The sequence below is a fragment of the Podarcis filfolensis genome (assembly GCF_964270895.1).
Source record: "Podarcis filfolensis genome assembly, chromosome: 5".
NCBI classification, from domain to species: Eukaryota; Metazoa; Chordata; class Lepidosauria; order Squamata; family Lacertidae; genus Podarcis; species Podarcis filfolensis.
In genome coordinates this window covers 29,350,425-29,366,066 of record NC_139608.1, presented here as the reverse complement: position 1 = coordinate 29,366,066, position 15,642 = coordinate 29,350,425, and the positions used below count along the sequence as shown (strand labels likewise).

The 15,642-nt window shown below is 42.3% G+C and overlaps 2 protein-coding genes across 22 annotated transcripts in view; one reads left to right on the top strand and one right to left on the bottom strand.

The window, feature by feature from the left end:
• The window catches only part of LOC310762549 (uncharacterized protein), a 537,990-nt gene that overhangs the window by 305,920 nt on the left and 216,428 nt on the right, over window positions 1–15,642 (top strand). The window lies entirely within an intron of this gene.
• The window catches only part of DOCK10 (dedicator of cytokinesis 10), a 181,373-nt gene that overhangs the window by 117,781 nt on the left and 47,950 nt on the right, over window positions 1–15,642 (bottom strand). For 2 of the 21 annotated variants that reach the window (XM_083613644.1, XM_083613630.1), the window contains exon 1: window positions 2,865–3,049. The exons of 18 other annotated variants lie outside the window; for them this stretch is intronic. In XM_083613644.1, the coding sequence (XP_083469770.1) occupies window positions 2,865–2,969 (105 nt within the window). In that variant the 5' untranslated portion in view covers window positions 2,970–3,049. Of the gene's footprint in view, window positions 1–2,864; window positions 3,050–15,642 lie in introns of those variants that run through there. One more of the 21 variants, XM_083613627.1, reaches the window with a different exon arrangement.

Sequence of the window (15,642 nt, the reverse complement as noted above, 5' to 3'; positions counted from 1 at the left end):
AACTAGGGAGCGATTCTGAATTAAGTATGCATTGTATGGTAGAAGTCATAGTCACCTTCACTGTGGCTGGTCAGTGCATCCTGGCCTTACAGAATACAATGAGGAAAACTGCAGCTGTTCTGGGGAGGATGGAAGACTCAACTGTATACTGACAGCAGAAATGCCTTTGGGACAAGTATTTAGTGTGCTCCAGTTGTGAAATATTGGGTGGGAAGGCATAGGTTATGAACTGCAGAAGTGAAGTCAAGGGAATCATGTTTCAAGCACTTTTCTGAAGGCAAAACAAGCCACTGAGAAATGCCTGAACAGGACAGCAGGCCACGGTGACTGCAGCTTACTTTAATCCAAACTCAAAGATGCAGGGAGTAGTGCTTTCCTGTTTTAAGCAGCCACAGTTTACAACAGCTCAGCTCATGTTGCATATGAAATCAGAACCACCAATGTTATTAAAAGCAACAATTTTATTTTAGTGCTCCAATATTTTGTTTTTAAATCAGGATGTGGCTTTCACACACACATACACACACACACACACCCCACATACAAAATATTATTCTTGGTGCAGTCCTACCCCTGTGTAACCCAGTGTTCACTCACTGAGAGGTGATCCAGTCATACTGATGTATTAATCTGATCTTCTGATTTATGTATCTTTAACTTGTTTTGTGAATATATTTATATTGTTGATTTCATGCTGTTGACTGCCAGGTTATTCCCGCCCGCCCCCAAGTTTGGTAGCATATGCATTTTTGGGAAATAAATGAATGCTGTATGTGTACTTTCAAACTAGCAGCTCTGGAAGGAAACACACATTCTGAATTAAGATACCCACCCAGCCAATTCAATGGGGATTGATAAGTATTCTGATGGAAACAAGGCCGCACACCTGTATGTTTGTTAGTCATCTTCCACACAGATACCTTCCCTGCTAGACCAGGGTGCCCTGTTTCTTCCAAAAACTCTCCAAAAACCACTATTTGCAACATTAAACTAGAAGCTACAAATGAGTTCCATTTTGCTGCATTAAATTAGATTGATCCAGAATGCTAGTTAATTGGCAGTGAGATATTTCCACAATAAGAATGAGGTAGATGAGATGTCCCAAATCATATGCTGACCTGATAAGATCGACAAAATAAGACTGATCAAATAAGGTTGACCAAAACATACACCACTATTTACGTATTTTTCAAATCTTCCTGATGAAAACGAAGAGACATTTAGAAGCAGGGCAGTAGGTCATCAGCTCCAAAAAAAATCTTAATATTCTGTATAGAAACCCAAGTCCTGAACCAAGGCTCACCGTATTATGAGACCAGAAAACAATATGTATCTTGTCAAAGATTCAAAATTCTTTTCAGAATGAGCAGATAGAATACTAATCACGGGAGAGGGGAAATGATCTGTTGAGGGCCACAAAGTCTCAATTCCTGGCCACAATTGCCCCCAACCCTCCTTGCATGTCTGAAAGGTCAAAGGAGATTTAGCATAGGGACAGAGGAAACTGCCATACCAGATCTGCTTATGATGCCCATCTACCTTGCAATTAACTACTCTGAGTGACAGCGGCTCTCAAGAATCTCAGGCAGATATTTTCTCCATCATCTTTCATCCAGTCTCTTTGATGGAAGAAGCCAAAGATTAAACATGGGATTCCTGGGACTGGACATGAGAAAAACATGTGTTCTTCAAGTGAACATACTGTCTCTTTAATTTCTTGCACATAGATAACACAGCATTTGCAGAGAGGGGTATAAGCCTTTCCCCCTAACCATTTCCCAAACATTAATCAATTCTGACACTATCTTGTTCATCCCTCCTGAACCTGCCACAGCACTTTAAGAGAGGGTTTAATGCCGTCATTGCCTCAGCATTTATCTCCTTTCCCATTAGGGGAAACTATGCTTCTCTAATGATAGAAAGAGCAGCTGGAGGGAGATTTGCATCAGGAAAATTGCACGGGGAAAGGGTTAACTATTGCCAGTGTCATCATGCCAACCAAACTGGGGAGGGGCTGTCTCTGTGGCTGCTTTTTTAAACAAAAATGACAAAGAGGGGAGATCTAATCCCCAATCATCAAAATCTTTTCTGGTTTGACCTAGAGACTATTACCAAATGCCTCCGTTTTCTGAAGCTTCTCTTGACAGGTTTAAGTAATTGGATCTTCCTTTTGCAAAGAAACCGTGAAAGCAGAAACACTTTAAAGATGCAAAATTCTCTGCCAGGTCTTGAATTAAAAACAAGCATGATGAACGCACACAACAGGGGATAAAGGAGCAGCACTTTCCAAAGGCCTCAGTTTTCAAAGGATGTATATCAGGAAGGAATGGTGCTTTAAATCTATTGTGTATCCAGGTGGAAGATGTAACATTGTGAAAATCAGTCTGCTTGGCCAATTGCCTGGCTAATAACCAAGATTAAAACTGTACTCTTGTAATGCAACATTTATCTCCTTTGACAGATTAGCATTTCGATGTCATAAACACAAGCAAGGCAACAATCTGAAATAATAATAATAATACTAATAATTTTCCCCATATTGTCTAAAGCCAGACCAATCTAGATTATTAGTTCCCTCTTTCTTTTTCCTTGAAGAAACAGGAAAATGAGTAATTCTAAACCCAAGATAAGATGAAAAACTAGATTCAAGCTAATTTTGTTCTATAACATTCAGACAGGCTTAGAGTCATGATATGCTGTTTGACTAGAAATGCAGCCTCCAACTTTATCGTGTCTATTGGCTTTGTACACAGATATTAACTAGCTCAAATTCCGCTCTCTCCCCTATCCGTAGAATGGGGAACTTGCATAAGAAAAGAACTAGATAAAAGAAGAGGAAAGATATATATATATATAATACATACGCAGCTCAACCTGTGGATTTCTCCTTGATTTACTCGCCTAATCGTCCTTTTTCTCCTCCAGAGTTCACTGGCCTCCCTTTTAAATACTTTCCCTCTAAAACTCATGGTGTCAGTAGGAGTCCTGGCAGCATATTCCTTTAACCTTTTGGCTACACCAGCTTCAGAGAAGAGAAGAAACTTAGCTGTACTGTCTGAAGGGGAAGTATAGTATGAGCATTTACTGCATTCACAGAAGCTGCATTTTAAAAAAAGCCCCAGCGCCCTCAGTTATAACTCATTACTTCCTGTGAGCTATAAAAAAGATGGTGCTTCAGTGAACCGCAAATAAAATCTTAGTGGGGATGACGCCTTAGGCACAATATTTCCCTTTGCAGACCCACTCATAAGAAAATCCTGTTTTAGTTAAGAAACTCTGATTAGAAGAAACCTGGTTACCCCAAACTCACACCATTGCTCCACCCAATTAGCAATTTCAACTTCGGTAAGGGGCAAGCAAGCAAGGCTTCCCTAGGAAGATGGAGACATTTTCTAGAAGAAGCTCAAATCTTCCATGACTAGGAGGTGGAAACTGCATGGAGGGTGTCAACGAGGGTTTGGGAATAAAATCAGATGGCATTTGAAGGTGAATGGACTTAATTCACACTTTCCAAAACCACGTGTGAACTGAATCGCAAGCATCCTTTGAATTTCACACATTTCTGAATTTTGCAATGCAGCTCTCCAGCCAAGCAGTGGTGTTGCATCCTTTGTTGGTGCCCAGGACCCCCCGTGTCTGTGTGCACACCAGGTGGGACCAGGGACTGGGCATGGAGGGTGAACAAAACCTGCTGCACAGGCACAGGGCATGGAGTATGGCAGTCACATACCAATGTTGGCCAGGCAGCCATTCAGAGAGGGGGCCGGGGACACAGCGGCAAGGCCAGGCTAGGCTCTGTGGCCCAGAGACCCCCAGGGGCAGACAGGACAGAAATCACTGCATGGGGGCACCTGGTTCATACCCCCTCAAAATCATGCATCTGGGACTACTGCCCCCCTGGCCCTCTCCACACTACGCCCCTGCAGCCAAGTAATTTGCAATATCTCCTTCCCTTTCCAATACCAATTCAACTGACTTACTAGGGGCCTGTTTCTATCAATTTTCTTTTCCTGTTTCCAAACCCTAGTTAATAAGAGCTGCCTTCCTTTATTTCTGATGCTTACAGTCACCCTTGAAAGCAACACCAGCAACTACACAATCTAGCAGATCCCTATCCAAGTAGAATCCATTTAAACTGCTTTGGGAGGATCATTTATCTGAAAAGGTGATTTAGGAATGGCAAAGTAAAGTAACAAATGAGTTTTAAATGGCGATAGACCCATTCATTGCTCATTTGTTTAATATATATATATTCCCTCTCTCTCTCTCTCTCTCTCTCTCTCTCTCTCTCTCTCTCTCTTCCTAAGCAGCTGAAATAGGTTAGATAGGGACTGCAGGGAGGGAGGGATGGATAGGTGGTAAGCAAGCTTTTTATTTTAGCTAAATCTAGACTTAACCCAAGACCTAGATCCCAATTGCCACTCACACAAGCCAAGAAGGAAAACAAATGAACAAAAACACAAGAGCATTGGACTTTTGCCCTCCAGACACTGATGAACTACAATTACCATCATCCTTGGCTATTGGCCATGCTTGTTGGGGCTGAGAGGAGTTGCAGTTTAATAACTTCTGGAAAACCAAAGGTTTCCCACACCTGCTCTAGCAACTGACAGGAATGTCCAGTGATGCTCCCAAGCCTCAGGAGAGAGAGAAAAGCAATATAATCTCAAAAGTTAGCAATGTTAGTTTGGGTCACTGGCTGCTTAGTAAAAAGTCTTACATTTTAAGTAATTAGCTAAAATGATGTATATAAAGAATGCTGAACAATTGCATGTATTTTAGTATTTCTCTTCCTAACCTCTCACTGTAATCCAGATTGCCATCACAAAATCAACTTCAGTAGGAAAGGAGAAACGAAATTTTGAAAAGGGCTATGGAACGTTGGAAGGAATGAATTCTAGGACAAGGTATGAGAAACGAAACAGATTTGGGTTTCTATTCTTCAGTTGTATGACTGCTCTTTCAATTTGTCATTTTTTAAAAAAGTGTTGATGCTCTGAGAACCTGATCTGAAAACCTAATCTAGAAAGTGTTAATGGTGATTCATTTTAGAGGAAATTCCACTCTGCACATGTTTGAAGCTAATTTTTGTTCATGGTGTACATATCGTTGAGCTGGGCCCTGACACACGAAATGTTTGCCACAATGATGCTCTGAATCTGGAGTGAAAAATGTCTGCCTGACATTGCAATATATTCATGTTCAACATTGTGCTGGCACCAGTGAAACATTGGTCTCCGTCATGTCCATTCTCTCGCTTAATTTGCTACAAGAAGATGCTTTACAATACTTTACCTGTGGCAGGGGGTTGACCTAGATGACCTTTGAAATCCCATCCAACTCTTATCATTTTACGTGGATGGTACGGGTCACCAGTTAGTTATTTGTAATGTGCAATGGTGGCCTCAGTTGAACAGACTCCATGAGTTTTTTTTTCAGTGAACAGACAAATCTGGAACTTGGGTCCACCACTCTGGCACGAATTCCAAATCCAGTTCCATAGCAGTGGTGAAGGTGGAGCTAATCACAGGATAGGATTTAAATATTGCCTAAATAATACACTCATTAAGGGCACAGCCCTTAACAGCTGCAATTTCCGGGAAATTTCCTGGAGCTCGGGTAAACAAGGAAAGCCCTTCACACAGCATATTAAACCAAAAGGTTTCTTGAAAATTCAACATTATTTCATCAGGTATTGAATTGATTGAATGACTAGGTTACACCTCCGGCAATGCCTTACAAAACAAAAATGTCTTCAGTAGTTGCCTAAACATCATCACACCAGACACCTGCCTGATTTGGGCTGGTAATTCATTCCAGGGAGCTGCAGCAGCAGCAGCAGCAGCAGCAGCAGCGGAGGCGGCTGGATTCTAGCAGAGGCTAAGCACAACCCTGCGTGGTTATCCATGGAAACAGAGAAGCAACACCCCCCCCCCCAATACCTAATCCAAAAACACTCAGGTACAACACTACATGTGGAAAACAAGCTGAATATGCTCACCCGTTCGCCATACAAGAGATCTTGCTGGTTGATTACAAAAAAAAATTCCCACAGCTCTTCATCATGTAGCAAATTGTTGCTGATTGTAGTAACCTGATTGTTTGCAATACCAAGGTATCAAATCTTGTTTTGGCACTATAGCTAGACCTCTGAAAGGGTTGTGCTGAATTATGGAAGCTTCTATTTTTGGGACCAACAAAAATGTTGATTGCAGTTCTGGTTTGATCTTACAGAAATTATCTTCATTAAGGAACTCTCTAAAGGCCAGTCACGTTTTGCGGGTGGCTGTTGGAGGAACGGAAAGTTACTGTCCTTCCTTACCCAACTCCATCACTATCAACCACACAGTCTCTTTCCAGTAACTAAGCAGAAAATCTGTACTTACAGTACCCCTATAGCCATCCCTTGCAATGGCAGCGGCCTCATTGGTTAATGGAAAGGCAAAAAGAAATGGGTGAAAAGTTCTTCTCCCACTCTCACATGGCCAAGCAGCCACTAACATGGACACAGCAAAGGGCAGTCCTATTTCTTCCAAATCTGGACCTGATGCCCAGTGGTGTGGACAGAGATGGACCATTGGGGCTCACTCAGCAAAATCATCAGGAAAGGCCCCCCAAAGCAGCAGAACTAGCTTTCCACATTTTGAAGCAATATACATTAATATCTGAGGAGCCCTCTCCCCCACCTCCATACGACCATTAAGTCCACATCACTAAATTACCGGTACCTAACCGCACCATTGCTGATGACCCAAACTAACCACAGCCTCCAGATCCTGAGTTGGAAGACAAGGGACAACTTCCTCCATCAGGCAGAAGCATTTGGGACTGGCATGTTTGTGTGCAGAAATTCTCTGCATTGCTTCCTTCCCACCTCCCACTTTGGAAACATAGGCTCCATCCTCACTATACATTTAAAGCACTGGGATACCACTTTAACCGGTTACAGTTTCCCCCACAGAATCCTGAAAACTGTTGTTAAGGGTGCTGAGAGTTGCTAGGAGTCCTCCATTCCCCTCACGGAGGTATAATTTCCAGTTCCCTGGGAAGAGGGATTGTTAAAATACTCTGAGAATTGTAGCTCCATGAGCAGAATGGAGGAGGTATCCTAATAACTCTCAGCATCCTTAACAAAGTACAGTTGCCAGAAAACTTTGGCGGAAGCCATGACTATTTAAAGTGGCATGATACTGCTTTAAGTGTACTGTGCAGATGGGGCAATAATGGCCATTCTTCCAAATACTGGAAGTGCTTTCAAGAGGAATATTGCTCCCTTCAGTATATCCCTCTCTCTGGTGGCCAAATCACCCAATATGTTTTCCCTACACACAGTATTTTAGTTTCCCCACAAGAATGTGAATGGCAGCTATTTGCTTCCTTATAAGAAAGTAATGGCATAGACTCTGCTTCTAGTGCTGTCCCGGTGTTGCAAATTGGATTGTGGTTCTGGTACAGGCCCTGGCCAACCCTTAGCCTCTCTGCCTGTGTATCACCAGGAGCAGGAATAAAACTCCTTTCACCCTCACACAGCATGAGCACTGGTTGGAGATGATTGGAACTGTAGTCTGGAGGACTTGCTTGCTTGCTTGCTCTGAAGACTTGCAGAAGAGTGGATTCACTGTACTCCCACTGAGTGAAGTACTGAAATGCAATGGCGTCTGGCAATAAAGAATGGAAAAGAAAGCAAAAGGTCTTTGCCAAGCTATGCAGACATTCTCAGTGACTACCAAGGAAGAACCACAACATTAACAAAGTTGGTATTTGTCCTTGTTTTCTCTCGTACCACCAACACTGGCGGCGTTCTGAAAACTTCTCGCATGACACTCTGAAAAGAACTGCCAAGGCGAAATGTCCCTGACAGACTCGGGAGTTAACACAGGATCCCTCAAGCCCTGCTGACTTCACTGAAAGTAGAGATTCTTTTTTCAGTAGCTGGAAAGGACATTGGACGTTATCTGCAACACTTTATCTCAGGAAAGCATTCTAAGATTTCCTTGCCCCTAAAATACCTTTGCCATGCAAATCTCTCTCTCTCTCTCTCTCTCTCTCTCTCTCTCACACACACACACACACACACACAGAGAGAGAGAGAGAGAGAGAGAGAGAGAGAGAGATTTGGTTCAAATTGTATAAAGACGAAGAATGCTGTTGTTGCAAATAGCCCTAAGCGAAGACAACATAGCTCCAACTCTGACCTGCCTCTCCAACAGAGAAATACGGTAAATATGCTTTGCCCTTAAAGGGAATTTACAAAGCAAGGGAGACTTTTGTACATTGGCCAGAGAACACATTGTTTTGGCCCAAACAACCACTGTAATGGCAAGATAAATAATCGAACTTCATCCAAATGGCTTCCACCTAGCAAACAAAGCTGAGACTGTTTTGTCTTCTGCTTTCAGCTTCAAAATGGAGAAGGAATTCTGCAAGTGCAGCCGTCAGTGAAGAGCAATAGCAAAGTTCCACTTCCCTCAGTAGATATATAAAGCCATACACTTTAAAATAAGTGGAACCAGATTTTGAACAGGATCGATATCCCAATGAAGTCAGTGACAAAGCACCATTTGAGCAGAACAGATCTAGATTTAAACACACACAAAGAGAGAGGATCTCTGGATGGTTACACACTGAACAGATGCTTGGCACTGGTTTAGGTGAGCCGAGAAGGGCAAGTTGGTTTAGAAGAGGAAGAGGCAACTTTAAGGTTTGCAAAACCAAGGCTGAGCATTATGTTACCACCTCCTTAAAAAGAAATTTGACGATGGGTGTGTAACACATGGTGTGTGCATGACGTCACAGGTGAGCAACGTGTGGAATACTGGGGCCCCTCAGTACTGGGTGCAAGACTGCACCTCTGCATCCCAGCAAGTGAAAAGTAGGTGGTGTATGGCTTCATCTTGCAATCATAAATTGCTTTCTCCCTGAGTGTAAGGACAGAAATATCCTCAAATCCAACAGTCAAGTTTAGGAGCAATGGTGCCTTTTCATGTTTCTAGTCGATGAAGCATGCTTTGACATGGTAACATCCCCAAATGTTAAACTCCCCAATTTTGTTTTGAGGATAAAGACAATCCTGTTTAAATATCTGCATACTTCTGCATAAGGGTTGCATTACTGGGCAGGATTAGGTCATGTGAATTAATGTGTCACATCTCAAAAAGATAGCTCCTGTTCTCATGCCCTTTTGGTGCAGCCTGGATGGAATCCAGAAAACCCTCCAAACCACTTCTTTCTGGGTTATCCTTAACCTCAGATTTAAGGAAGATTATGCATACATGCTCAAGAGTCTAAAAGTCTTGTGTGAATAAAAATGGTGTTCACATAGAACTAGTGCTGTGCCCTATCCTGCATGCCCTCCTAACAATTTCACACCAAGTAATTAGATAGGAATATGCATTTGAAAATGAAGCCGTTACTTTTCAAGGGGCCATGGGCTGTTTGTGACTATAGCCTCTTTCATTCTACAAATCATCAGCACTCTGCAGCCTTCCTGGGTGTCCAGGTTTCAATCAAAGCCCAGGAGGAAGACATGAGGCATGGGGCTTTTTTAGACGAGGAAGAACTAGCAGCCAGGGAGACTGTAGAGCACTGGATAAATGCTTACTGAAAAGAAAAACCATTATGTTTGGTTGAAAATTATTGACATCTGTGTCTCAAATAGTGGTGGAAGGTTTGTCCATCATCCCCCAGAACCCACTGGACCTTGACATATGATATCCAATTGAAGGACCAACAGTTCACTGCTCATTTTGTAGCTTTCAGCAGCAAAGCTGCCTGTCCAATTTCCTTTATTTGCAGCAATCTGTGAAGCATCTGCATCTGAGTCTCCAGCAAACACAGAAGCTGCACTCTATGCAAAATAACATAAAATAAAGCATCAAAGGCATATTGTGCTGACTTTCCTTTAAAGGTAAAGGTACCCCTGCCCGTACGGGCCAGTCTTGCCAGACTCTAGGGTTGTGCGCTCATCTCACTCTATAGGCCGGGAGCCAGCGCTTCCGGGTCACGTGGCCAGCGTGACAAGCTGCATCTGGCGAGCCAGCGCAGCACATGGAAACGCCGTTTACCTTCCCGCTAGTAAGCGGTCCCTATTTGTCTACTTGCACCTGGGGGTGCTTTCGAACTGCTAGGTTGGCAGGCGCTGGGACCGAGCAGCGGGAGCGCACCCCGTCGCGGGGATTCGAACCGCCGACCTGACGATCGGCAAGTCCTAGGCGCTGAGGTTTTACCCACAGCGCCACCCGCGTCCCTCTGACTTTCCTTTAGGGATGCACAATCTTGAAGGCATGGTAATTTAGCAATCTAAACTTTTTTGATATGAGTTATTCCTCAGCTGAGACAGAGCTTGCTTTAATTTGTGAACCAATAGCCTGCAAGCGTACCCTTGCTCTTCCCAACATGCTTGCTATCAGAGATGGAGCAACTATTCAAGCAGGGGGGTGGGGAGATTAACTTGTAAATATTCCTTGTGTGAGACATTTTATGTTGGCTACAAATATAACCCCATGACTCCATGCAGGACATAATAGAGAAAGTCATTTACAGTCAAGGAGAGAGGGGTGATGCCACTCTTTGATAACAAATAACATGCTCCATGCATCATTTCCTGCTACACTTAACAGGGCTTGCAGTAAAGCTGCTGGTTTCTGACCTAAAGCATCAAGAAAGAAAGTTTATGAGCTCCTAGCCTGTTCTCCTGCCTTCTGCTGCCTTGCTGCCCCCTCCCACTTCCCCATATTTGGCAGGTTGTAGTTTCTAAAGAAGCTCTTTAATCTTCCCTGTTCATAAGATATTACGACAACTGGCTATCTCTAAATCCTCTCACAACCTATGTCAAAGTGCTGGGGGTTCTGGGCACTGTCTAAACTTCTATGGAATTATTGACAGCAGTTCCAATTGTAATCTTCAGCAACTGCCACTGCATGTCCTTTCTAGCCAGCTTCTCTGCACCTTCCATCCACCAGAAAACAGAATCTGTCAACAGCTGCACTATTGGGTCATGCCTGTATACGGTATTTCACACGTCACATCTACCTACCAGCAATTTCATGACAGCCCAGATGCTACCTTGGGGCTTCTAGAATTGTCAGCAGTAAAATTTGATGCACAACTTCACATTTTGTCCTCCTCTGCCACATCACAGAGGATGCTGGGTCAAAATTCTTGGGCTTCTAGGTCATGCACAACTTGGCTACCTAGCTAATTGGTACACTTAACAATAACCTATTTAACTGGTACAGATCTCAACAAACAAGCAGTGAGACAGGTAAATCATTATAAAGTTGACTTTTCCAAGAATGGGTCTGGAATATTTTAATGCAGATTTCCTAGCCTATTTTGGTTCATCTGTTCCAACTGGATCAGCATATGAGTCAGGTTGCTAGCCACCAGCAACTATTTAGCTATCACTTATGTGAGACAACCATTTTCCCTTGCATGACCTCACACTTTCATCTAATTGTTACAAACAGTCAGTCATTAAGAGTTTAGGGACAGAGTAATAATAGCTTCCTTCCTTCCAGAAGACTTTCACAGAACAGGAGCTCATCAAGCGGAAGTTGAAGGCCAGAACTCTTCCCAATGCCTTTACTTCCAGAGAGGGAATAGTAATTTAATTTGCACATGTCATTCACACTGTGACCCACAAGGGTTTTTCTTTCCTTGATGGAAGTTGATTCCATAGATATTTCAGTATGGATCAAGTAATTTAGAGGCCTTTTAGCCTCATGTTTACCTAAGGCTCTATTTTGAATTCTGCTCCTGCATTCCTGGTAATACATGAAGCTAGTCTTCCATTTCCTTTAATAGACAGCACATCAGATTCTTAATTGAGCTGGGCTTTGCCTCTACCCATGACAGCCATTTTTCCTTCCATTCTGCTGTGAAAACAGGATATGTTCTGTAATTGCTTGATCAGCTACTACCTAATTAATTTGGGGTGTTGTTTAGTTGAAACATTTTGCCCAGGGATTTTGGGAGCTCTGTTAGGTCCTTTGTGCATCAATATTAAGCACAGTGGGCCATCTCACATTTGCAAACTCCATTCATGGACCAAGCATTCTTTTACCTTCAAGACATTGTTGTATGGCACATGTGTAAGAGATTGTGTTAAAATGTTTAATTCTTACACAAGGGCATATTGATTTATTTTATTTGAATCCTACCCTCCCTCCCAAAAGGAATCCGACAGCAAACATCAAAAGGTAGTTAATATTCTCTTCTCCCTCAAAACCCACCCCCTACAAATTCTTCATAGTTTCTAATTTTCATGGATCCATCGGGATCTTGAATGGTTTGGCAGCTCGAGATAGAAGAGGAGCAGCAGCAGCAGGGGGAGAATGGAGAAGAAACGAAGAAGAGGCTTGAAAGCTGGTACCCAAGGATGGAAGTTCTCCCTTTGAGACTCTAGATATCAGAAAGGGAGGACAAGATCTGCCAACTCTCTACATCACCACTCCTGCACAGCATGGGGATTCATTAAGGAGTGGAGAGGGCTTTGACCATCTGAGGTGGATGAAGTGGTGGCAGAGCTGCAGTCAGACACAGTGTTTTCACCAAGAACCAGGCATCACCTTCGTAGGTGGGATCAGACGCCCCAGTCCAGGTGGAGCATGTGTTTCCATATAAAGCAGTCTAATAAGGTAAGAGTCTCATAAGTGAGATTATCCCACCTCATCTTTAAAAGCTTGGCAAGAGGGGCATGACAACAGTTGGGACATCATGGTTGCTTCTGTTCAGTTCTGCATCTCTTGCCTTGCTCGACCCTGTGCTTGTGCTGAGCCTGTACCATTGTTAGCCTGCTTTCCTTGTGTTCCAATTCCAATTAATTTTTGAGCCCTCCTTAAAAGTGTGGCAATTACTCAGATATTTCTGGCAACCTAGAGGATTTACCCAGGGCAACACGTCCATTGCAAGAAGATCTTTTTCCTAGCGTTTAAATTATAAAGTGTTGTTCCTGGGGAATCACACCTACAGATAGCACTCCCGTTACTATTGTGAACACAAGTTTCACCTCATTCCTAACAATGTGAAATGGATCATTCCTAAAAATGGACAACAACTTAGGCACCAGGCAAAAACATTCCTCTTCAACCAGGCCTTTGGCTGACTAGCATCCTATATCCTTTTAAATAGGATGGGAGGGGTGGGGGTTGCTTTTGTTATTATTATGTATTTTATATTTTTATCTTGTGTTTTTATGCTGTGAACTGCCCTGAGATCTATGGACGAATGGTGGTACACAAATTTAACAAATAAATATAACAACTTCTCTCATATCCATGCCATTTTGTGTACCTTTTAAATTTTTATCTAAACATTATTTACCTAATCTTTTAGAACTATGATCTCCTGCACTGTACTGCTCAAGCACAGGAGTGCTTTCCTAATCCACCTTAAACAAACAAACATAACACATGTTGAAATTTGCCTACCTAATTCCTCTTCTCTCCCTTTTTATTAAAGAGCAAAGCAAAAACAGAACTTTGGCTCCATTCTCACACCTCTAGCATTGCATGGATATGTTTGTGTATATTTTAATATTTAGTCAAAACCACTTTCCTTATTTTGAGAGCATGGAAATGAAATTATATATTGAAGCCACCCTGAGAAAGGCATTTCCATAATCTATGACTTTTCCCATGAGAACAGCATATTGTGTTGAGGGAGATTTGCAAGATGCCTCTACCAAAAGGAAAAAAAATGTTGAACAATATTTTGCACAATCATCTTGATTAACTTTTTAAATGCAGGCACAGTTGTATCCTATTAAAACAGTCCAATAAAATAAATCATTTGAAACAGTTTGATTGGTCTTTGCCTTTCACAAAAGCCAACATAGCAGTCATCACTTCTGTTACCATTGCTTACGAATCTAACCATCACAAATGAACCCTGTTTTGTAGTTGTGTGATCAATAAAGAGTTGTCCCAGATGAGCAACTTGTATTTGACGTGAGCATGTAAGCTTGGGAGAAAACACAGAACTCCTCAGTTCATCTGTGAGATATTAGTAGGTAGAGTGGCAGGGATCCTACATATGCTGCCAGTGCTGAAATGCCATATTCAGAAGAAGCAAAGATCACCAGTGTTGAAGAAATGATTCTTCAACATCAGCTTCATTGGACTGGTCATGTTGTACAAATGCCAGATTATCGTCTTCCAAAGCAACTACTCTATTCCGAACTTAAAAATGGAAAACGTAATGCTGGTGGTCAACAAAAGAGATTTAAAGACTGTATCAAGGCATTTTTTTAAAAAAAAAATATAGTATAAACACCAACAATTGGGAAACACTTGCCTGTGAGTGCTCCAGTTGCATAACAGCCTTTACCAAAGGTGTAATGGGCTTTGAAGACACTCAAACTCAGGAGGCAAGGGAGAAACATGCTAAGAGGAAGGCACGCTTGGCAAATCCACACTATGATCAACTCCCACCCGGAAACCAATGTCCCCACTGTGGAAGGATGTGGATCCAGAATTGGCCTCCACAGTTACTTACATACTCATTGTTACGAGTGATCACCAAAAAAGAAGAAAAGCCATCTTCTACATAATTATTAAAGGGGCATGAGCCCTGTACTCCTTGGCAACAGCTTCAGGATTTAAGAATGTAAGAACAAAAGAAGATCCTGCTAGATCAGGTCAGTGGCTGTTCTTATAGTAGCCAACCAGAGGCCTATGGGAAGCCCACAAGCAGTGTTCTCCTTGCCTGTGTTTTTAAGCAACTGGTATTTCAGAAGCATTGCTGCCTCTGACTGTGGAGGCAGAGCACAGCCATCATGGCTAGTAGCCATCAATAGCCTTTCCTCCTTGAATTTGCCTAATAGCCCTTTTTAAGCAATCCAGGTTTATGGTCATCCATGTTGGTGACTGTTTCACATAACAGATCCTCCCCAAACGCATGGCTACATGCACTGAATCACAGACTATTCGAATGGCGGCAATAATTCAAGACAATGAGCCTCCTCGCCATTGTTAATGTGCTACGCACTAGGTAAAATAAAACAAAAGGAAAAAACACACCATGGCTTACACAGAATGGACCACCTAAACACATAAGGAAATGAGTGAGAGAACAGAATTAACAGATTAACAAAGGGAACATAATCAAATCCAGAAACCATTTTCACGGAAGGTAATAACGAACAGAAAATACAAATGAGTAGGCAGTGAAGACAAAACAGTCTTTGTCTCTAGGGCACACTTAGTTGTATCTCACATTAGATTTTTATTGAAGATGAGAGGAAAGGCCACACCATCACTGATGCCATTCTAGTGTTCCACACAAAGCCATTTTCTCCCTCATTACAACCAATCAAGCTCACTAAACCTTCCTAGCAAACATAAAGCCAAAGCCTCCTACGAAATAGGCTTAGAGCTTATTATTTTTACAGCCAAGCAGTATATACATTTTGTTAAATAAAAATAAATAAATAATTTTATAGGGGTATGCAACGACCCCATGATTCATGCTTTTGTCTGTATAGGTGCTTTTGAAAAAATTCAATTTGTTTCTGAGTCATTCTGTCTGCTTTTCTTTCTGGAGGAGACTCTTGAGAGACCCATGGACTGCAAGAAGATCAAACCTCTCCATTCTGAAGGAAATCAGCCCTGAGTGCTCACTGGAAGGACAGATCTTGAAGCT